The sequence below is a fragment of the Ostrea edulis genome, chromosome 3 (assembly GCF_947568905.1).
Source record: "Ostrea edulis chromosome 3, xbOstEdul1.1, whole genome shotgun sequence".
Taxonomy (NCBI): Eukaryota; Metazoa; Mollusca; class Bivalvia; order Ostreida; family Ostreidae; genus Ostrea; species Ostrea edulis.
The window spans coordinates 72,139,931-72,163,965 of NC_079166.1; the positions used below are offsets into that span (position 1 = coordinate 72,139,931).

Consider the following 24,035-nt stretch of genomic DNA (forward strand, 5'->3'; position numbering starts at 1 on the left):
CATGGAATGCTTATTTCGCTGCCCTTTAGAGATCGACTTTGAAGTCGTTCATCTCCGTCAGATTGAGAAAATACGGGAAATTGCATTGTTTAGGCCTAGATCTACCCAAAGTAAGTCTTAAAATATCAGAAAATGCAATAATTTGCGACTTTTAACTCTGTAAAAATTTCTTCTACATGAAAACTTACCCTTGCATGCAAAGTTGTCACTAATAGTAAATTCAACACAAGAAAATATGTCAGTAAGTGACAAATCGCGATCCACATGTCAATGTGACTGACGTCATGTGGTAAAATGTGACGTATGATTTTTTTTTTTTGCTTTGTTGAATGGTGGATCAGCAATGTAACACCCCCTTTCCCCAGTGAGAAATTTATTTGAAAATAAACAGGACAATTCTTACTTGGTAAATCATTAATTTGAATATAATATCTTTGTTTTAATCTATTTTAAAATTATTCGATCATCATACAGAGAAAGATGATTTACAACAGTGATTAGTGTACAAGTAGATGCTAATTGACAACGAGAAAACGGTATGTGTATTGTACACGTTGACTTTCTATTCCATAGAAGGCTAAAAACAGTGCTGCGATGTAAATTTATGGAGAGAAAAACATAGTCCCGGCTTGTGGTTGTCAAGGGGGTGTGTCCCCATACCAAACCAGGTTATACAAAAATAACCTGCGTTCCTCAATTGAAATTTGACCAATCAGAGACAAGGATGCAATAAGAATTAAAATATTTAATATTAAACTTGAAATGCATGATACATACATGCAGTAATAAATAACCTACAACAAATTTAAAACAATGATTGATATATTGAAAACAATTGAACAAATATATGTACATTTAGAAGAGATGACAATCTTGTGCAATCTGACTTTTTAGTCAAGTATTTAAAATTTAAAACAACAAAATAAACACACCAAACACAACAAAATCTTGAATTATATGTTCTATGTTATCATTCTTAATTATTCAGTCATTCTGTTCACTCATTTTTCCAGTAAAGATATACATGCTCTAAGTTCAAAACAAAGCACTACCACTATTTTAGTTTGAAGAGAATAAACACTATATCAGTCACAGAAATCAATAGTCTCTGACGAAAATGGGGATTCGTACAACTTGTTATCAGAACCATTATCTCCTACTGTGTTCATAGCTCCTGTTGTTTTTCCTGATTCAACATTTACGCAGTCGTCATATTCAGGATTTCCTTGCCCAGTTGCAATGTTCTCTTTATCGGATAGTTTCTGATCAAGATTAATGCTGTACATCTTATTTGATTGTTCGTATATTATGTGAACATTTGACACTCCTCTGAAAACGTTGGGAACTTCAATTTTGTCATAGGAATTCTCAGAATTTTGTGTTTTCTGAACGCCCTGATATTCAGTGGTTACATTTTTCTTCTTAGCGTTTGTAGAAGTTAACTTTGTAACGATGAAAGTTATAAAAGCAGTGAGAAATACCACACTTACCAAACACAACACTATGATGATTATGCCATAAGTTGGAATCGAAAAACCACAAGCACTGCTATTGAGACGTTTGGCAGGTCTGCTAGAGAAGTCGAACGTAGAGCTTTGGATTGAATCTGCAGAAATTTGCAGTGGTTAATTGAAAACAGATATACAATATCAAAGCTAATGTTGCTTCTATTTATTAGAATCAGCTATCTCTTTAAAGGAAACTGAAATTTGAACCTAGGATATGAAATACAGACGTCATGAAAGGCGAAGATAACGAACAGTGATCAATCTCATAACTCCTATAAGCAATACAAAATATAGAGTTGGGCAAACATGGGGTCCTGGATATACCAAAGGTGGGATCAGATGCCTAGGAGGAGTAAGCATCCCCTGTCGACCGGTCACACCCGCCGTGAGCCCTATATCTTGATCAGTTAAACGGAGTTATCCACAGTCAAAATTAGAACGGCCTCACAGTCGGCATGAAACACGTCAGACATCATTTGACCCATTGATAGGTTGTATTGGTACACTAGATCGTTGTAACGACAATAGAATTTGCAAAATGCTGATTTTAAACGAGACTGTGGGAACCCCTGCACCATCAACTTGTTTTTCAATAGCCTGCTTCGATTTAACAACTGACCATACGCAGAACCAGCTTTTGCGTATCGAATCAGTTGAGGGATGTAAACACCATATGCAGGTGATCATTGAATATTGCTACATAAATATCGGAAGTTTACGATGGAGAAGTTGAAATAATCCCGTTTGTCATAAAGATGAATTGTTAGTTTACTGTTAATATCTGCTTTCAATAGAATATATAATTGTGAAGCAGAAGTGAATGAACCTGTAATGTCTTTTATTTCGAGTTAACTGGGATATATTGAATCAACACATGAATGAAAATTATTATTGGTAATAGATAGCACACCGTCGATATATCTAAATGTTGAATTGAAAGCCATGGCAAGATATTTTTTCTTCTCACGTAGAAGTTTTTGAATAAATTCTGCTTCATAGGTCAACTAAGAAAGGATCACAAGTCGTGCTCATAGAGATTCCAACATACTGGAAGACCTGATCACCAAAGACCACGAAGATAATGTCAATGGGGAACTCCAGCATATTTTTTTTATTCACCTTCAGATTACTTGTGCGTGGAATCAGAGTAACGTTTAACAAAGTAATTTTTTGTATGACTGATTACTACATTGGAATATTCATTTATTGGCTTCCCTAAATCCAAATGACCGTGTATGAAAATCCTAAACATCCAAAATCTTACACAAAATATCTAATTAGATTAGATTAGATAAATGTTGTTTTCGTTCACTGTTTTATGTTCCATATTTGTTTCACCCATATCAAGATGTCACCAAGAGTAGGTGAAGTATAAGAAATTTTAACTATGCGTGACATCCAAGGCCATAATAATGAAGGATCGTTAATGTTCCAACGCCTGCTGTGACATGGAACCTCCACTTTAAGGTTGTATCCAAAAAGACACATGACTCTCATTTCTAAATACAAAGCGTTTTACAAAGGAGCAGTCACTTCCAATGTTTTACGCGGCCTACTTTGAAACAAGGCTCAAACCCTTTACATCCCAGTCACGAAGTTGACGTTTTGGCCACCGAGTTACCACAGCCAGTTGAAATGAGATGAAAGATATTTTGCAAGTCTTGCAACATTATTTCTTTGAATTCTAATGAGAATAAATACTTACAAGTATTTTGTCCAGTGGTATCATCTACACATCCTACAGACGGATCACATTCATATTTAGAGCAATTGCACGTACTTGAACAGAGCTTTCCGTGATAAGGATACGGACAAAGAGTGTCACACTGAAAACCAACATAGCCTGGCCTGCATTCTGAATTTGAACAATATATTCTATTATAATATCATCGTCAATATATCGTAAATGCAAGGTGAAGATAACGAACAGTGATCAATCTCATAACTCCTACAAGCAATACAAAATAGATAGTTGGGCAAACACGGACGCTAAAATGTTATCACACTTACCACTGATAAGATAGGGGCATGTCATGTTTTGCGACTAACGAGACAAACAATCAAAGTTGAATTCAAATGGGCTGTCATGCAAAACAGCATTTCAATATTTGGTAACTGTAACAAATTTGATGAAAATATAGGATTTTACCGACACATTTTCCTAAGGAAATATCCCACGCCGTACCAGCACAACATCCAGTTATTCTGCAAAATATCAAATGTTATCTTGTTTAGTCTAGTAGAAAATAAAACGTCATTAAATCTCTATATTTTACGATACCTTTTTAAGAGTACAGAAAAGTGACAATGACGAATATTTATCAATGCCATAGCTTCTAGATCCCGTGATGTACGGGTTAGAAGAGGTCATCAGCGCCGCAAGTATCAGTATCGTAAGAGGGAACTAAATCGGCGGTCCTTCGGATAGGATCGCAAAACCTGAAGTCCCATGTCACAGCAGGTGTGGCAGATTAAACACCTTTTCGCTGCTCAATGGCCACAAGCGCGGAGCATAGGCCTAAATTTTTGCAGTCATTCAAAGACAATGATGACGTCTCCATATGAGTGAAAGATTCTCGAGGGGGTAGCAAAAATATACAATTAATTCAATCAATCCTACAAAGAGTACCAAATCAAAACTTGAGCAAGCACGGATCCCTGAACACACCAGAGGTGGGACCAGGTGCCTAGGAGTAGTAAGGACCTCATGCCGACCGGTCACAGCTACTGTGAGCCCTATATCTTGATCAAGTAAACGGAGTAACCTGAAGTTAAAATCACCATGTAAAAACATGCTAACAGTTTTCAAGGAACACGTCAGACAACGTCTGACCCAGTGGCAAGTTCATTAGCAAACTAGATCATTTTAACGACAATAAAATTTACGAAATCTTTTAAATGTACGATTCGTTTTGTTTTGGTATCTAAAAGCAGAAATATCCACAAAGGTTAAATTGTCATGTTTTCTTGTCTTTACATTGATCTTTATTGGATGTTACTAGAATGTCACTCCCCTGAAATCCTTTCATCATATGGCATGGGCCCATATCACTTAACTTTCGTTGAATATTGTGACTACGTTAACAAACAGAATCAACAGAATCCGTGAGTTTTCAGGTCGCATGGGACTTTAATGAAAGTTGGAAGGTGTATCAGGTTACAAGGATAGTGGGAAAATATCTTTAGAATTCGTTCTTATTAAATGTTTGATACAACGATATAAGGCTTCAACAATGCGGATTTGTTTGGTGCCATTTATAAAGGGTGGATATGTAGCACTCTGATATGTCACAATATGCCAGAGAGCTCCGGGTATGCAGCTAAATTTATACCAACTTGATGGGACTTCCCTGAATAGAGCGTAGCTTAATTTAGTTGGTCGTTATAGATTAATAATGTGCTAACTCGAACAATTGATGTGATCACTTAAATAGGTACATGTACTTACAAGAAAAATTGGTCGCAAAGTATGCGACTCGGAGATGTCGTAGGAACCTGTCTAGGACATAACATAGAACTAATGAATGTATTTTTCTTCTAAAAACCAAAACGGGTAAACATCTGATGGAAATCTTATCAAAATAACACTGATATCCACCTTTGTTTTAGCGCAGAATAGTCTTACAGCTATTACATAAGAACATTATGGGGGATATATTTGTATGAGGAAAACGATGTATATAACGCGATTATTATGATCTTTGTGTCTCTAGTATTGATTTAGTAAATTCTTGTGAGGAATTGATGAAACCATTTATCCGAACAAAATATTAATCATATGCAAACAGTATGACAGGTACTTTTTGAATACTATCATTTTGCTGGAAGATTATGAAGAATATTATGATCTACAAAAACTTTGAGCGCAGTGTGCGCTATGTGCATTGGAAGTAAGTTTTATTTGTCTTGCGTAGATGGTCGAGCGGTTTAGAGCACTGACCACAAACTGCTAGGATATTCGGTTTAGCAAGTCGTGAATAAAACCTCGTACACACACACACACACACACACACATACGTGTAACGCGTGTCAAATGAACACCTTAACTTCCCACCTGCAACTGAACACTTCTACAGTTATTGGTATTTTAGTACGAAAATTTACTATTTGGTACTAAAAACAACATAGAAGACATTGCTGCGGTCGAAATTTGTGAAATATCGTTTTATTCACTCCTTGAATTTTTGCTTATCAAGTGAACACTTTCCTTTACACACGGTCAACTGAACACTTTCCTTTACACACGGGCAATTGAACACTTTCCTTTACACACGGGCAATTGAACACTTTCCTTTACACACGGGCAATTGAACACTTTCCTTTACACAAGGGCAATTGAACACTTTCCTTTACACACAGGCAATTGAACACTTTCCTTTACACACAGGCAATTGAACACTTTTCTTTACACACGGTCAATTGAACACTTTCCTTTACACACAGGCAATTGAACACTCTGGCACACACGGGCAAATGAACACTCTGACACACACGTGTAATTGAACACTCTGACGCACATGGCCAATTAAATACATTGATACACGCAGCTAGTTAAACACTCTGATACACACGGGCAATCAAACACTCTGAAACATCCAAACAATCATTCTCACCACGCTAAATAAATAAGGCCAAATCTCTAAAGCTTACAAAAAAGCGTGAAGCGATGATATAAATCGAAATTGGGATGGGATAGACAGGGAATCCACACATTTCGTTGAAATGATCGCCGCAAGAAAATAAAAAAAGGGGGGGGGGTAGTATTGATTGGATGATTGATTATATATTTTACGTCCCGTCGAGAATATTTTATTCATATTGAGACGTAACCAGCTTTAAGCGGAATACCACGAATTTAGACCTATCTAATGTATCCATAGGGTTCAGGGTCGTAGCAGTGAGGGTTCTTTGAAATATCGTGCAAACACCTACTACATGTACGACAAGGGATATACGTTTATAAGGTCACATCCAAAAGATCCGTGATTCTCACTTCTAAATGTCGAGCGTTTGGCGAAGGAGCAATTAACACTACCAATTTCAACGTCTTAGGTTTGACGCATGAACGATGCTTGAACTCACGACCTCCCGGTTACGAAGCGAACGCTCTACCATTGAGCTACCGCGACCGGTCGGGGGGAGGGGTAGTAGTGTCCATAATGATGACTTTTAATGTAATAATAACTTATGATAATCATCATTATTATATATATATATATATATATATATATATATATATATATATATATATACTTCTATGATTATAGACTCCCTCGTTTGCCAATGAATGCTGTACGGGCCAGACTCTGTAATAATTCGACCAAAAAGTATGATAAATAAAATCAAAATTCTGTAATGCAGTGCCTAAAGGATCTAAAACAAGTATTCATAATTATATACATTTTTTGTATCACTTTAAGTTTTTTGTTGACTTTTGACATGAATTCACCAGGTTGATTTTTAAAATCTTATTAATGTTTTACATAAGCTCAAATTGAAGTCCAATAATATACGCGCATCAAATCAACTATCGCTCTCATTAATTCAATTGATGCGCACATCCATGTGGTGGAAATATTGCTTTCAAAAATTAATTTAGAGCTCTGTATGAATGACTTGATTATCTCTTTTAATTCAATGGAGGATCTTTTTAATTATACATACAAGGCTATTTCATAAGCAATTAATGCGCGCATCATTTTTTTTTTAAAAGAGCAACAATTCAATTAAGGAAATCATTCAATTGTGGATATCTTGAATTGAATATTATTTCTCAATTAGATAATCTCTCTAAAATAATTATTCCACGCATCAATTTAATTAATGATATCATTAATTCAATAGAAGAGAGCAATAATTCAATTATTGTGCACATTAAGTGATGTTAGCATTAATGAATTATTGCTCTCTTCAATTGAATTGTAGCATGCATTAATTCTATTGTTGGTATCATTAAATTATAATTCATTTGAGGAGAGCAACAATTAAATTATTGCGTGCATCAATTCAGCAGAATAAATAATGATATCAATAATTCAATTCATGCTCGCAATATATATATAATGCAGAATTGAAGATATTAATTATTTGAAGAGATCTTTGATTGCAATGTTGCGTGCATGAAATGAATTGATAATATCTTCAAATAATTAAAGATATCTTCAAATATTTGAGTTTGTTAATTTGGCGCTCCATAGATCTAAAACTATTCCTAGTGGATTCTGGAGCTTTCTGACTCGAGACATTATAACAGCTCTTGCCACAAATGAATCTCACCATACAAGTGATAAAAACACACTTGAATATGTTGCAGAAAAATAAAGATCAGGTGGGTCGCATATACCTATAGCCACCTCTTTTAATTTCTTCATAGGATTCATATACTTAAAGGGATTTTTCTCCTTGAAAAGGTGATATTTAAAAATATGTCACTTTTCAAGGAATTTTATAATCCCCCAATAGTATGTACCGGGGTAATTTCTAAACTGTTTGGTGAAAATGTTGACAATTAAGAATCAGTCACTGGTTATCCATGTGGACTTTAGCTATCTCATATGAATAAACTTTTGATTATTTTACTACAATGTACCATATTAATCAATTTCGGAAATAATTCCTTATTTGTCTTAAATTTTGATTTGATATAAAGAGCAAACTGAAATGATAAACCAAAGTTCACATTGAACACCAGTGAGGCAATTGTATACAAATATCAAATTCATATATTACAGAATTCATTAAGATATTTGAATTATTCTAATATTTTAATGTTTCATGGTAGCAATGAAAACAGCAGGTCTTTTATTCTCAGTCATATAGTATATATATATATATATATATACATTATATATGTAATTGCATGTGCCAAAAAAATGTATACATACATGAGTAATTCAACCACAGACATATCAATAAATTTGCATTTAATACATTGAATGTAGTCCTTTGATTAAATAATCAACACAGATGGATCCATATGATAATACATGTATTTGTAAAAGAAAAAAAAAAGAGTTCCATTTCTCATACAAATGATATCTGTACAAATATCAAAATCAACAAGAGGCCCAGGGGCCACATCGCTCACCTGAGTCACCTTGGCCCTGATGTTTTGATTTTTAAATGCTATTTTATCAATCTTTATTCTCATGAATAATGTGACCCAAACCTACCTCTAAAGAACACAACATTACTAAAATGAAATCATATAACACAAAGATATGACAAGCATGATATTGCTGTTCTGGATAAGACCAAGGTATGAAGTCATAGGTCTTGGTATGATATGAAAGACTTTGCCATAAGTAATCTATATACAATACATGAAAGCCCTATCTAAAATAGTCCTGGATATACTTAATAAGTTATACTTTTTTAAAAGTAGGTCAAACTCAGAGTTCAGGGTCACAAGGTCAAAGAACATAATATGATTGATTGTTTTAGCTGTTTTCCGCCACACTCAACAATTTTTCAGTTATCTGGTGGTGCCCAGTTTTTATTGGTGGAAGAGAGAACCCAGATACAATGTACCTGGGAAGAGACCACTGACCTTCCGAGAGTAAACTGGGAAACTTTCTCACTTACCGGTGCAAGCAGGATTCGAACCCACGCCAACCACTGAAGAGACATTATTTGTCGAAATGCGCATCTGGTGCATCAAAATTGGTACCATATAAGTTTTACCTTAATCACAATGTAGTTCAGGACACACTGAATAGGTCAGATTTGTTTTGCCATAAAAATTGTATATACAAGATATGAAAGCTCTAGCTTAAATAGTTCAAGAGATATCTTTAAAGATTTTTCCTTTAAATATATCAGCATATAAAACTTTGATCCCCTATTGTTACCACACCATACCTCCCGGGAAATGATTTTAACAAACTTGAATATGCACTATGTCAGAAAGGTTTAATGTAAATTTGTGTGCTTCATACTAAATTTGAAAAGAATTATGTTATTCGAATCGTAGATTGATCGCTGTTCGTTATCTTCACCTTTCAGTTATAGAATTTAGTTAAAAATATTCAATTGTTAACATCGACGGACTTTAACGGAAGCAGACCAATAGCAATATGTCATCTGAGTTTACTTAAGTGACCTAAAATTGTATAATTTTTCTAAAGCTTTTGAAAATTGATAATGCTATTAAAGCCTAGTCTGATCCCTTACACTCCATTTCAATAGTTAAGCGTAAAAACAGACTGTAGTGGATGGGGACCAAACTTAAGAAAGCTGTGAGATTAGTTCAATATTCAAACCTACAGTTTTTGAATAATAAGTATTTAACCCAACTGGGATGATTTCATCCAAAATATTTCACTAAAAATATTTGTGGGGATATTAGTTCACACAGACATTATGTTTCAAAATGAGTACGAGTATGGAAATGAACTGGGGTTCAAATTGACTGGCTACGTATACCTAACATGGCTACATCAACAAAGAAAATCACTTGAAGCTGTGAGTTTTTAGGTTATATGTGGGTTTAAGGAATATTTGAAAGTATGCTTGGAAACAAGTATAGTGGGAAAATATGTTAGGAATTATTTAATATTAAATTCATGAGACAGCGATGCAGGAATGCAGTGATAGAGGGACTTAACCATGCACTTTTTTTCTGTGCCGTAAATTGAAGATTTTTAATAAGGGGCTCATCTGAAGCTCTAGCGCTCTGACTTGCCCCAATATCTTCTCAAAGAGCTACGATTTTGGGTTTAGTTCTGCATCTAGTTTTTTAGGAGAAGATTTTAAAAGATTTTCCTTGTATATATGTCACATATAAAACTTAGATCCCCTATTGTGACCCCACTCTACCCCTGTGAGCCATGACCTTTAACAAACTTGAATATGTACTATATATGAATGTAAAACTTTGATCCTCCATTGTGACCTCACCCTACCCCCGGATACCATGATTTGCACAAAACAGGAACCTTTTATGTGAATTCAACTTTCCTGGTCCAGTGGTTCTTGAAAAGGTTTTTTAAATGACCCCATCCTATTTTGCATACCCTTTATCTATTGATAATGCATACCAAGTTTGATTGAAACTGGCCCAGTGGTTCACTCTGGAGAAGAAAATGAAAATGTGAAAAGTTTACAGAGAGACAGACGACAGGCAAAGGTGATCAGAAAAGCTCATTTGAGCCTTGGGCTCAGGTGAGCTAAAAAAGTATATAAACATGTTCAATGTTAAACCTATTTGTTGTATTGCTTAACAGCTCCATTGCCAGCATCTACCCTTACTGAGCTTACAGTGTCAGACCTTGATATCATCATCATCACTCATTTTGACTATCCAGGCCAAATTAATATTTTTGCAAGGGTGAGGCCTGGCTGTCCTGTCGAGGTTGAAGTTTGTACTTCCACACTTGGCGACCCAGTGGATTGATCCTATCCAATCCTCTAAACTCTAGGTCTCATTTTAGGATTTCATCCCATGTCAGCTTTGGTCTACCTGTGAAGTTCTTTTCTGTTGATCATGATGCATAACATTCTGACAAATCTGCAAAAATATTTAGAGAAGTGATTAGTAAAATGTCTTCGTAAAAGGTAGCAAGAAATGTACAATTAGATAAAAATCATAATTTCTATTTCTACGAAGTAAGTGTTTATCAAATGATCAGCTGTAAATATTAATTCACACATCAATTATCATTTTTAAAGATTCAAAGTGATACAGATATCATAAACATTTTATGACAAATATATCATAACTTCAGATTGTTTTTATGAAAAACAAATGTATCCCCAGCTCCCCAAATTGGAAGTGCTCCAAATGAAACCTCCAACCCCTTAATGTACTGCATGGTATGGAAGATAAAGCATGAGCAGGAACATAGACATTATGAACTCCAATAATTAAGCCACATAGGAGAAGGGTTCACAAACTATTTTACACCCTCCACCCCTACAATCCACTATATTAGGGACAACATTTGGATCTTTGATCTGTCCCTGTAATATGCACATCGCAAATGGCATTGAAGTATTCTACAAAATTTCAAGTCTATCGGATAAGCCGTATAGGAGAAGTATTCACAAGCTATTTTAACATCCTCCACACCTCTTAGATCTACTATTAACTTTTAGAAAAATAATTGGACCCTCCTGTCCCGACAATATGCACATCTACAAATGGCAATGAAGCATTGTACAAAGTTTCAAATCTATCCAATAAGCCATATAGGAGGAGAAGTGTTGACAAGGTATTTTACATCCTCCACCCCTCTAAGATCTACTATTAACTTTTAGGAAAATAATTGGATCCTTCTGTCCCACCAATATACACATCTACAAATGGCAATGAAGCATTGTACAAAGTTTAAAGTCTATCCGATAAGCCATATAGGAGAAGTGTTCACAAGATTTTGTGGCAGACGGACAGAAAGTACAAAAACAATATGTCTCCCCTGAAAGAGGGGAGACATGATTACAGTACTGCAGCAATATTTTGACTGTATTTCAGTTGGAGGCTTAGTTAGTTTCCCCGCACTATGTTATTTGTTTTCAGGCGTGTATGAATACATCGCGTTTTCGGATTTATTGATGTGTAAACTCTTGTTCAGCTTTATTTTTGTCCAATCAAAACACTTGTAATAAATAACATTGGAATTATTGCGTTTTATTTCATCTCTAGTGGACTCTCTTTAGGACTGGCTCATTTTGCTGGGAATATGGGCATCTAGCTATCCTGGTGCCATGCTCTTTTTAATGAATATTGTATTTTCTAGGTTATGTCAAAGCCACTTTTTCTCTTTGATGCAAAATTATGTTTGACTGAAATTAAAGTGAAGGTTATTTAACAAGAAATCTAGTAGACACATTCAAGCAATACCTGTTCCCTACCACTACTAACTATATATTTATTCAACATATGTTCAAATTCAATGGAACCACTGGACTTCATATACTATTTTGTCAAAATGCACAGTATTAATGAAGAGGGTGTTACAACTTACATATACCAGATAAGACGTATCATCAATGTTCTACCCAATATATTAATATCTGCTCTAGAACCTGATTTTCATGCACCCATGTTATGATGGACTGTATTATGGTATTTATCAAGCTCTTTCATCTGTCTGTTAGCTTTTTTAAAAATTCAAAATCTTAGTTTATCAATCCTTATACCCACTCAGGTGATCTAATCAGTAATTAAAAAAACTGATTAATCTTTTTGAACATCATATCTAGCAAAGATACTTACGTACATATGTAACTTTAAAATGATACTTACGCCTTGTTCAAACAGTGGTTTTAATGCATATTTTGAATTAAAATTTTCAAACTTTAATGCGCATCAAATATACTTCGTAGAATAGATATAGGCCCCTGCATAATGACAAATTTGGGTCACATGCATCATACCCCTGGTTAGCTATAGATTTATATTTATGCTAATTTTGATTGAAAAACTAATTTTAAAAAACTTAATTGATCGCTAAAAATAGTGAACATTAATAAGTAATTAGAAAATGCCAGATGTAGATCTGTGCTCTGCAGAGACATACTGGGTCATATATGCATAAAGAAGAAGAAAACTATAAAACAATTCTCTTTGATCCACTGTAAATTGTAGGAAAATATTCAATCCCTGGGTCAGAAGAATGTGAACAACATTAAATGATAATGAAGTATTGTACACAATGACCGTCATTTTTGCAGTTACTGCCATTACACCGGAAGTAGGGGGCGTGCTTACTGATGGGGTCCCCCCCCAATTGTGGCCCCATCCTACCCCCGGGGGCCATGATTTGAACAAACTTGAATCTGCACTATGTCAGAAAGTTTTCATGTAAAAATCAGTTTTTCTGGCTCAGTGGTTCTTGAGAAGAAGATGTTTAAAGATTTTTCATATATATTTGTATGTAAAACTTTGATCCCCTATTGTGGCCCCATCCAACCCCCGGGGCCCATGATTTGAACAAACTTGAATCTGCATTATGTCAGGAAGCTTTCATGTAAATCTCAGGCCATCATTAAAAATATTTTTGTTTGATGTACTCTGACTCACATTTTTCAAGGTGGGTCGGTAGGTAGGGTTTTTTTTTTTTTTTTTGTTTTTTTTTAACGTCATGAAAATTTGTAATATTTTCTTTTAGAATAAGGAGAATTTTCTATTTTTCAAGGGACCCCCCCCCCCCCAAAAGTTTTAAATTGCTGGAAAAAATGGTCGGGTAGGAGCAAATTTGATTGGTCGGTCGGAGTACATCAAACAAATCAATGTTTATTTTTGGCCTCAGCTTTTCTGGCTTAGTGGTCCTTGAGAAGAAGATTTTTAAAGTTTTCCCCATGTAAAACCGGGGGCCATGATTTGAACAAACTTGAATCTGCAATATGTCAGGAAGCTTTCAGGTAAATTTCAGCTCTTCTGGCACAGTGGTTCTTGAGAAGAAGATTTTTAAATGACCCCACCCTATTTTTGTGATTATCTCCCCTTTGAAAGGGACATGGCCCTTCATTTGAACAAACTTGAAAGCCCTTCACCCAAGGATGCTTTTGGCCAAGTTTGGTTGAAATTGGCCCAGTGGTTCTGGAGAAGAAGTCGAAAATGTGAAAAGTTTACAGACGGACAGACAGACAGACGACAGACAAAATGTGATCAGAAAAGCTCACTTGAACCTTTGGTTCAGGTGAGCTAAAAATCAATTAAAATATGAAAATTCATTTTTGGGTTGAATGTATTAATTGTTACACAAATTTACTACATGTATATGTATCTATAGTTTACAAATCATTACATTTTGCTAAATGATATAATTATTCTACATATATCATCTAAGATTTTAATTATACAAAATAAGATCATATAAAATCTGTAAATAAATTATGGATCAACAAAATTGTTAAATACTAAGATCTGCTTTCATATTTACTGTACTTAAGGCCACATAGAATTTCATATTTACAGATTATCATCCACGCCCACCCCTCTCAAAATTATCCACCCCATTGTTTTTTATTCTACCTTTTTTTTTTAAAAAGAAGTTGAGAACAAATATTTGGCTTGTATATCAAACATTTAGAGCATTTCAATGACTGACCCTAACATTTTGGCATGTTGTGGTTATATTTGACCTGTTTCTATTATAAGGGTACCCAAAGATGTGGTAGTTGTGAAGGACTGTTGCAGTGTGATATGCATTTGGTCAAGTGACTGCACATGTATGCCTTGTTAAAATTGATTAATGGAGATGCTATTGAATGTGAAAGTATGCGATACCATGCCATTTCCCAATTCTGTGTTTGGAACTTTTATTCTTGAGTGTGCGTGTCTTAGACTAGAAGAAGATGATGGCAAACTGAATTGAATAATGTAAAGCAAAAGAACTACAGTACAGTGACTGTTGCTTTGTGGTACAATGATGGTAATTATGACTCATTAATTAGCAGATACGGCAATGGCATATCCTGATCCTGCATAAACTGCATATTCAAACAAGAGGCCCATGGGCCACATCGCTCACCTGATTCACCTTGGCCCATATCTAAAGATTTGTTCTACATATTCGCTTCTAAAACTTTGATCCCTATTTAAATATTGTGGCCCAACCTACTCACGGGGCCATGATTTCTCCTACCTAAAATCTAACTCCAAAAAACCCCACACAAACATAGCTTGTAAAGGGGATAGGAGGACGTGCCTGGTGTTTAATAATTCAATGTGTACAGGCATTAGAAAAATGTGTATATGCAAAAACATACTTTAAATTGTATGCAAAATGATACCCATGTCTAGTCCTCTTATAACATTGGAAGGAAAATTTGATCTGGTCACCATTGCTACACGACATTTTAAGTTACGAAAAATAAAAAATTTACATATGAACACCTAGGCTGTGTCAAGCTGAGTGAACAAGTTTGTGCAGAATGAACAAAAATTACACCAAACACAGCGACACCTTTTCGAAATTTTATTTTTACAAACTTGAATCTGCACTACAGAGCTGTATGTCAGGAAGCTTTCATGTAAATTATGTAAACTGCTCTGGCCTAATGGTTCTTGAGAAGAAGATTTTTATGGCCCCATTCTACCCCAGGGGGTCATGATTTTAACAAACCTGAATCTGCACTATGTCAGGAAGTTTTTATGTAAATTTGTACTTTCCTAGCCCAGTGTTTCCTGAGAAGATGATTTTTAAAGATTTTCCCTTTATATTTGTACATGTATGTAAAATATTTGATCCCCTATTGTGGCCCCATCCTACCTATGGGGGTCATGATTTGAACAAACTTCAATCTACACTATGTCAGGAAGCTTTCATTTTAATTTCAGCTCTTCTGGCCCAGTGGTTCTTTAGGAAAAAATTTTTAAATGACCCAACCCTATTTTTGCAATTTTGTAATTATATCTTCCCTTTGAAAGGGGGTGTGGCCCTTTATTTGAACAAACTTGAAAGCCCTTCACAAAGGATGCTTTTTGTCAAGTTTGGTTGAAATTGGCCCAGTGGTTCTTAAGAAGTCAGAAATGTGAAAGTTTACAGACAGACGGACAACAGGGGATTGGAAAAGCTCATTTAAACTTTCAGCTCAGCTGAGCTAAAAATTACTAGTATTAAAAAAAGCGCAAAAGAATGTTCAACTTCAGTGTTACATGAAAATGTACTTCAAAATCACTTAAAAACAATTATAATATTGCTGTATGAAAATTTTCTGTCCAAAGAAAACAATGTAAAAAAAAATATGAAGTAATCTACACTCTACAGCAACATGCGAGTATAATGAACGGGCAATATATATTCTGAAAAATAAAAAATACACCACCTGCCCCATTTTTTTCCAAGCAAGGATGGAAATCTAAAAAATAATTTTATGACTATGTGGCCTAAAATATTTTGTATACTTACTAATTTCAAAACTCGAAAAGGAAATGTTATCCATGTGAAGCACTCTGTTCATCCTCTGGGGAAGACAATCTTTGATTTGCAGTTTGTGTCATGACTACACCATGATATCTTCTAATCTCGTCATACTATCAGAAAGTAGTTTTGGCAGTTGGCAAGTGTATCAATGGTGTAACTTCTTCATGATCAGATCTTCTATACTGTGTCATATTCAGCATAAAGTAACAAGGGCTATCATCTAGTTCTGAGGAAGGGCTGTTTTTCTCAACACAACCTTTCTTCTGGTATTCTGAGGGATACTTTATTCATCTTTTAATTACATTTCCTTCTTGGAGATTAAAAGTTGAAGACCACTGAAAGAAAAAGAAGTGATTTAATGAGTTCCATGTACAACTGTAGTTTATCGAATGTGCTGACCAGAATATTATCTAACTGTAGCCCCCCTCCCCGATCAAGCATGCAATGTCATACATGTATCTGAAATCAATACTTATAAAAATTAATTAAAATTAAAATGTTCAAATCCACAATCTTGTTACACATCTCCTATATTTTTTACTTATCATAACTTTGAATTTTTAATAAGTGTGTCCTTTTGTCCACAAACTGTAACAACCCCTCATAAACAATTTACAAACATGATATCAGAAATAATAATCTAAAAACATTATCCTGTTGTTCATAGATGCCATCAACACTAAGAGTATAACAAATAACAAAAGCTCTCCTGACATTGTCCCATTCTGAAAGAAATGATGTGCTTATATCCCCAAAGGCAGGGGGTTACCCAGAATTGTGTCTAGAGAGAGGAATAATATTTATGGAATTAACCAAAAAATTAGTTATAAATTTTAAAAATTTTTAGCTATGAATTCATGTTAAAAAATTGGTAGCTCAGTGGTAACAGAGCATTTGCTTCATGATGAAGAAATCATGGTTTCGAGCCATGCTAATGTACTTTATTTAGGGTGTAAATGTAGGTAGTGAGGTGAATGCTCCATCGTCATATTTAGCATTCAAAAGAGAAAGTTGCTGGTCTTTCAGATGAGACCTTCAAACACCACATGCATGCGTCTAAATGTGTCGCACTTCATATTACTGAAATATTCTCTACAGGTATTATACTAAAATCAAACAAACACATATAATCATATACATGTTAAAAATCTTAATTTTAGAAATTTCTTCTTCTGACAAAATGATGCGCAAGCATATAAATGGAAGCTATGCCACTATATGTCATGACACTGTACAGCTTGATCAGTTTATACATCACATAAACAATCACAGATGTAAACAATCAAGAAAAACTCAGTACACAACATCATCCCTTAATTTTGTATTGTAGCTGAAGATCATTCTTCCAAGATCGAAATGCAGCTTGGAAATGATTAGCGAGGGTTGAATTATTCTTAAAAAGTAGATTGAAAGCAAAAGGTAACTGCCAAAGTTACCAGGAGACAATAATCCATACATCGTTCGAATTTCCTCCACTGCCACCTAAAGTGCACGTGTAAACCACGCGTGTGACACCACAGCCCGACAGGCTACATTGTAAACAAGTAAAATGCATTCAGAGTAATAGTTTTACATATCATATTCTGTTTGGTTTATAGTCTTAGTAGTTACATACCTATGCGGTACGCCTGTACCATGTACTGCAAGCAGTGCGGCGTAATGTACATTTGCATCCTCAGGGATTTCAACCCGGACAAAGTGGAACATGCCAATCCGAATACATATACATCTTTCTTTTTTATTTTTGCATTTTTATTTATTTATCTATTTATTATTTATGTCATGGCGTTGGAAAAAACTTCAAAGTAGGGAGACAGATGTAAAGGGGTATACGTTCCAATCATCCAAAAAATGTGCCGTGTGGGGGTGGGGTAGGGGGGTTGATTCCTAAGGACCTGGCGCATTTCTTTTTGTGAAATTCTATCCAAAATCAATATGAATTCTTAGTATACAGAGTACATTAACTGCAAAGATTATATTTCAAAAAGAAAAAAAAAACCAAACAGTTCACGCAGATTTATCACTTTTATCATCGAAATTTTCAGTAACTCGGGTACTCTGTCGCTTGTACATAACACGATCGGTATGAAACACCATTTAATCAGTCTATGTAATAAAAAACCCATTGATAATATGCAAAAAAATTCTTTCAACCGTGTTTACTTACCTCAGATGGGCCAACTTCTTTCCCTGGAAAACTCCATTATGATGATATCACAAATGACGTCATTTAAAACAGAGCATGCGCACTTCGAAAGTGTGTAAGCCATGCTCGCAAGGAAAAAAGATGGACGAGTGCTAAATCTTTACACACCTGTTACACACATCTCATAAATCCTGTTAAGTAAACACTTCAGGATTTTGATGGTAGATGACCTATTTAATGATTTTATGCTGATTTTTATAAAAATCCAACTGAACACCACCATTTCCGTGTTCCTTTGGCCGACCCCGTGTTGATTTACACGTGTGCCTTCTTATTCACTGGTTCAATTGACAGGGCTTACAACACACACACACACACACACACACACACACACACACACACACACACACACACACACACACACACACACACACACACATATATATATATATATATATATATATATATACTAGACAAAATTTCTAACTCCCCATCTAAGTTTTGTCATCCACTGGTTTTATTTTCTATTATTTTGACATAGGTTTTGATTGGTATAAAGTATAACATCTTCAAAAGAAGTCAATTTTTTTTCAATGTTCATTTATTTAAATATTCAATTAAAAACATGAAAACTTAACAGTACCCTAAATTTTGAAATTCTCAACAATCAATACTGTGTGTGTCCCCCATTCGCTCGAATAACTGCCTGGCACCTGCTTCCCATTGAGGTCACGTAATTGTGTAAAAACCTTTGTGGAATGTTATTCCAAGTGTTAGTAAGATTTCTCTCAAGTTCTGCCAGATTCTGCGGCTGGGGAAGCTGTCTTACTCGCCTGTCTACCTCGCCCCATACATGTTCAATAGGATTGAGGTCTGGACTGCAAGGGGGCCAGTCAATTACGCGGATATTGTGACCCTGCAGCATCTGTTGGGTGGTTGTTGCCGTGTGTGGGGTGGCATTATCCTGCGTAAGGACCATTCCGCGATTTGCTTGGATGTGCGGAATTGCCACTGACTGTAGGACAAGGTTTTGGTACCTTGCTGCATTCAGGTTCTGGTGGATCGGGATCATTGGTGTTTTTGTGTGAAACGATATTCCCGCCCACACCATGACAGAACCACCTCCAAACTGACCTCGCTCCCTTACACATGCGTCAATATATCGTTCGCCAATTCTGCGGTAGACGCGGGACCGTCCATCTGATCGCCTTAGATTGAATCTGGACTCATCTGTGAAAAGAACTTGTCCCCAGTCCGCGCGCGTATACCTCAGATGGCGTCTTGCCCACGCTAATCGAAGTTGCCTATGTCTTGCAGACAATACCAACCCTACATAAGGTCTTCTTGCCCGCAATCCCCTTTCCCTAAGTCTGTTTCTCACAGTTTGATCACTGAGGGGTCTTCCATGTGTTCCCAATGTGCGCCTTGCTGTTGCTCGAGCTGTCAAATGTCTGTCACGTAAATGGGTCACTCTTATGTAGCGATCCTGTTGAGGGGTTGTTACACGCCGTTTGGGCCGTCGGCGTAGATCCGCTACACTTCCGGTTCCATTGAACTGCTCTTGCGCGTTCCTCTGTCGACATGCGCCGCATTTGACTTTCGTAATTTTGTGTTTTTCAAATACAAATGAGTGTATTGAGAACAAGAAAACAAAGAATTTTCAAAAGTAAACCAGTAAAACCAATCGAGCACGAGATTTTCAATTTCAACAAAACCCGCTACGGTCCAGTAGCTACGAACGCGTTCTTGAAATCTTTGTGCTTAAAAGGTCAGCATTTTAGTTAGCAGACGATATTATAAATTACAAATTGCATAAATGCAAAGGTTTGTAAAATTTAGAAATTATTAACTTGGGGAGTTAGAAATTTGGTCAAGTATATATATACTGTTCCTAGGCACATGATCCCATCTCTGGTATATGCAAGGTGAAGATAACGAACGGTGATCAATATCATAACTCCTATAATATAAGCAATACAAAATAGATAGTTGAGCAAACACGGACCCCTGGAGACACCAGAGGTGGGATCAGGTGCCTAGGAGGAGTAAGCATCCCCTGTTGACCGGTAACACCCGCCGTGAGCCCTGTATCCGAATGAGGTAAACGGAGTTATCCGCAGTCAAAATCAGTGTGCCAAGTAGGGCTTAACAATCGGTATGAACCACGTCAGACAGCATTGGACCCAATGATAGGTTGTTTTGACGAACTAGATCGATATAACGACAATGGAGTTAGCGAAATGCTGACTTCAATCGAGTAAGCGTCCCCTGTTGACCGGTCACACCCGCCGTGAGCCCTATATCCTGATCAATAAAATATCTAAGTATGAAGCAGAAGTGGACAACTCTGTGGTGTCCTTTTTTCGAGCTCACAGGGATATATCAAATCGACATATGAATGAATGTTATTAATGTTAATAGATAAAACGTTATCGATATATCTAACTGTCAAATTGAAGGCCACAGTGAGATATATTTTCTTCTCACGTAAAAGTTTTTGAATAAATTCTGCTTCATATGAATATAGAAACAGGTCAGCTAACAAAGGAGCACAATTCGTGCCCATTTCAATTCCAACAGACTGTTGGAAGACCTGATCACCAAACACCACGAAGATATTGTCAATGAAGAACTCTAACATATTTTTTATTTCAACTTCAGAGTACTTGTGCGTGGAATCAGAGTGGCGTTTAACAAAGTAAGTTTTTGAATGACTGATCACTTGATATGAATATTTCCGTTTTCCGTTTTTGTTCAAGAAGGAACAACTGTCTATGATGTCAAAAAGTCTAGTATTTGATTTATCGTGAATAATGTCCGTGTATAGTGTTGAAAAGTCATAGGTTTTAATGCTATTGATTTGGGGAAAATTCTGTGATTTCAAGTTTACTAAAAGTTCTTTAGAATTTTTTAGAATCCACATTTGATTAACACCACTTCTGACATATGTAGTCGCACAGTAAATTTGAAGTTTCTTCTTCACAGCTGTTAATATTTTCGCGAGGAGCAAAGATAGGGGCTTGGTAGAGCACTTACTGGATCCAGCAAAGTATCTTTGATTGTAAGAGTTTTTATGTAGTTTAGGAATGTAGTATAGGTACGGTAACTTATATCCATTCAACCCATTGAATGGTATATTAAATATGTCTAAAACTGAAGCATGGTTTTGAAGAATTTCATCTTTTGAACGGGCAGTTGGAGTATAAGCTTGAGTACCAAAAGTGGAATTAATGACAAGTTCGTTTAGAATACAGTTGTAATAATGAGCCTTACAAAGACAATGTTTTACTAGCTTTGTCAACTGAAACCAAAACATATTCCTCATATAACCTATCTAATTCTTTTATCACTTTTGGTTTACTAAACAGAGAAGGATAGATGGTACGTACTTTCATGTCTAATGCGGAATTTCAATATCCCACTTATGCTTTTAACCCATTCTGACAATGTATCAAGTTCTTCTTTTTCATATTTAGCCCATCGTCAGGCATACTCTTCGAAAGAATTCATAATAGAGATGAAGTTCTGTCGCCAATTAAAGACCGAGGTTCTCTGTATTTCATACCTTTTAGAATAAGTGATTTGAGGTCCTCATTTTCAACTATATCAACTATAGTTGAAAGAAGATGAAGAATAAAAACATGTATATTCATGGGTCCGTGTTTTCCCAACTCTCTATTTTATATACATGTAGCTTATATAAATTATGTGATTCATAACTGTTCGGTATTTTCAACTTTCATATATATATATATATGAATATATATATATATATATATATATATATATATATATATATATATGAAAGGAAATAATAAATTAGAAAATGATTGAAAGTGGTAGACTTATTTCCTGTTTGTATGAAACGTGATACGCTAAGCAAAAAAAGTTAAGCTTTGAAACCAAAATTAATCTACATCATCATTGACTTACATATGTGTATACAGGGCTAGAGTCACCTCGTGTCATTTTCACCCTTCAACACTTACAAACAGTTCCATTCCGTTTTAAATATTCCGCATACAGCTGACATTCGGCATGACGGGGGGATAAAAGGGACGAATTTTGGCGGCTATCGGACTTGCTCAGACTAGCCTACTAAGCTGTGATAGAATAGGTTCTCAGTATCCTCTGATTGTGGTAAGACCTCTAAAAGAGAGATCCCGTGTCACAGTATGTGACATGATAAGGATCCCTTCATGCTGAGAGACCGTAAGCGCCTAGAATAGACATAAATTTTGAAGCCTTTCACCGACAATGGTGACGTCTCGATATGAGTGCAAAGTACTCGAGCGGGACGTTAAACAATATACAATCACCCAACCAACGGCCATATATCACTTTAAGAATTATATACATATATATGACCGGTCGACAGTGTATGCTTAATCATCCTAGGCACCTGATCCCACCTCTTGTGTGTCGAAAGGTCCTTGTTTGCCCAATTATCTATTTTGTATTGCTTGTAGGAGTTATAAAATTGATCACTGTTCGTTATCTTCACCTTTCATACAGTTATCATATCATATTGTTACTGATTAGTCATGCTCTTGGGGAAAGTATGTTAATTTGACAATATAACGGATTTTGAATTAGAGGTTGCATTATACTCATGAAAATGACTAAAATATTTCGCTATAGTGGTTAGAAAAATAAAAGACACACTGACAAGGAAAGTCACGTCAAATGAACATTATCTTATTTCTGCAAGTATATGCAATCCTTAAATTTGTTTTATGCAATGATAAGTTGATAGTTTTAGGATAAAACTCACTACTTACGAATTGTCTGTACATGGTCCCTTTTGACAATTCACTTTGACAATAATGAACATTGTTAAACTTATCAATTGAAAATGGTTGGTCCTTGTTTTCAGCATCATGTTACACATTTTCATCGTCTGCATTCGTCTGAATGAATGTTGCACTTGCACATCACATAATTTGAATTTATTAGCAGGAAACAATTATATATGCATTCTATTCATAGGATAATTCTCTCACTAGATTAATTCAAAGCAAACTCGAAACAAATTCAAAGTACCTTACGCATATTATTAGTAATGCGACTACGTGAATGGAATTATTACATCAAAGAAATGCATAAATAATCTGAACGTTTTATGATAAGGGCTTGACTTTTAGAACTTCCTCCTTCGATAACTACGATATGTTAATATATTAAAAGATATTTGTGATGAAATGTTCACTTCCTACAAAGTTTGATTCTAGCAGACGCCTAAATGTCAGAAGAGTGACTGTTTGTTACTCTTTGAATAAACAACTAAAATATATGTACAACTATGCTGAATGACAGTGATATTTCTAAGAATCCAAAACAGAAATGAAATGAATAAATGGAAATTAAGGGAACAAAATGATCTATTTAGGATATATTCATACAGACAAACACTACAAACACCATACTGATGATGCAGTTATATATTCATTGAATTAACATTAAGATTGACCTGCATGTGTAACAGAAGAGTTTCTCTTTAAGATTCCCCAT

At 35.4% G+C, this 24,035-nt stretch overlaps 1 protein-coding gene across 2 annotated transcripts; it reads right to left on the reverse strand.

Moving 5' to 3' along the window:
* Positions 1-734: 734 nt before the first annotated feature.
* On the reverse strand, positions 735-23,454 carry LOC125675837 (cell death abnormality protein 1-like). 2 transcript variants are annotated; one of them, XM_056158824.1, is made up of 5 exons: positions 23,306-23,454; positions 3,658-3,713; positions 3,214-3,363; positions 1,491-1,606; positions 735-1,329 (listed from the first exon to the last, which is right to left on the reverse strand). In XM_056158824.1, exons 1-5 carry the CDS (start codon positions 23,428-23,430, stop codon positions 1,288-1,290), a joined length of 489 nt encoding a protein of 162 aa, XP_056014799.1. In that variant the 5' UTR covers positions 23,431-23,454; the 3' UTR covers positions 735-1,287. The 2 variants fall into 2 exon arrangements, with proteins under 2 accessions (XP_056014799.1, XP_056014798.1); XM_056158823.1 differs by having other exon boundaries at positions 735-1,606.
* Between the last annotated feature and the right edge of the window lie 581 nt (positions 23,455-24,035).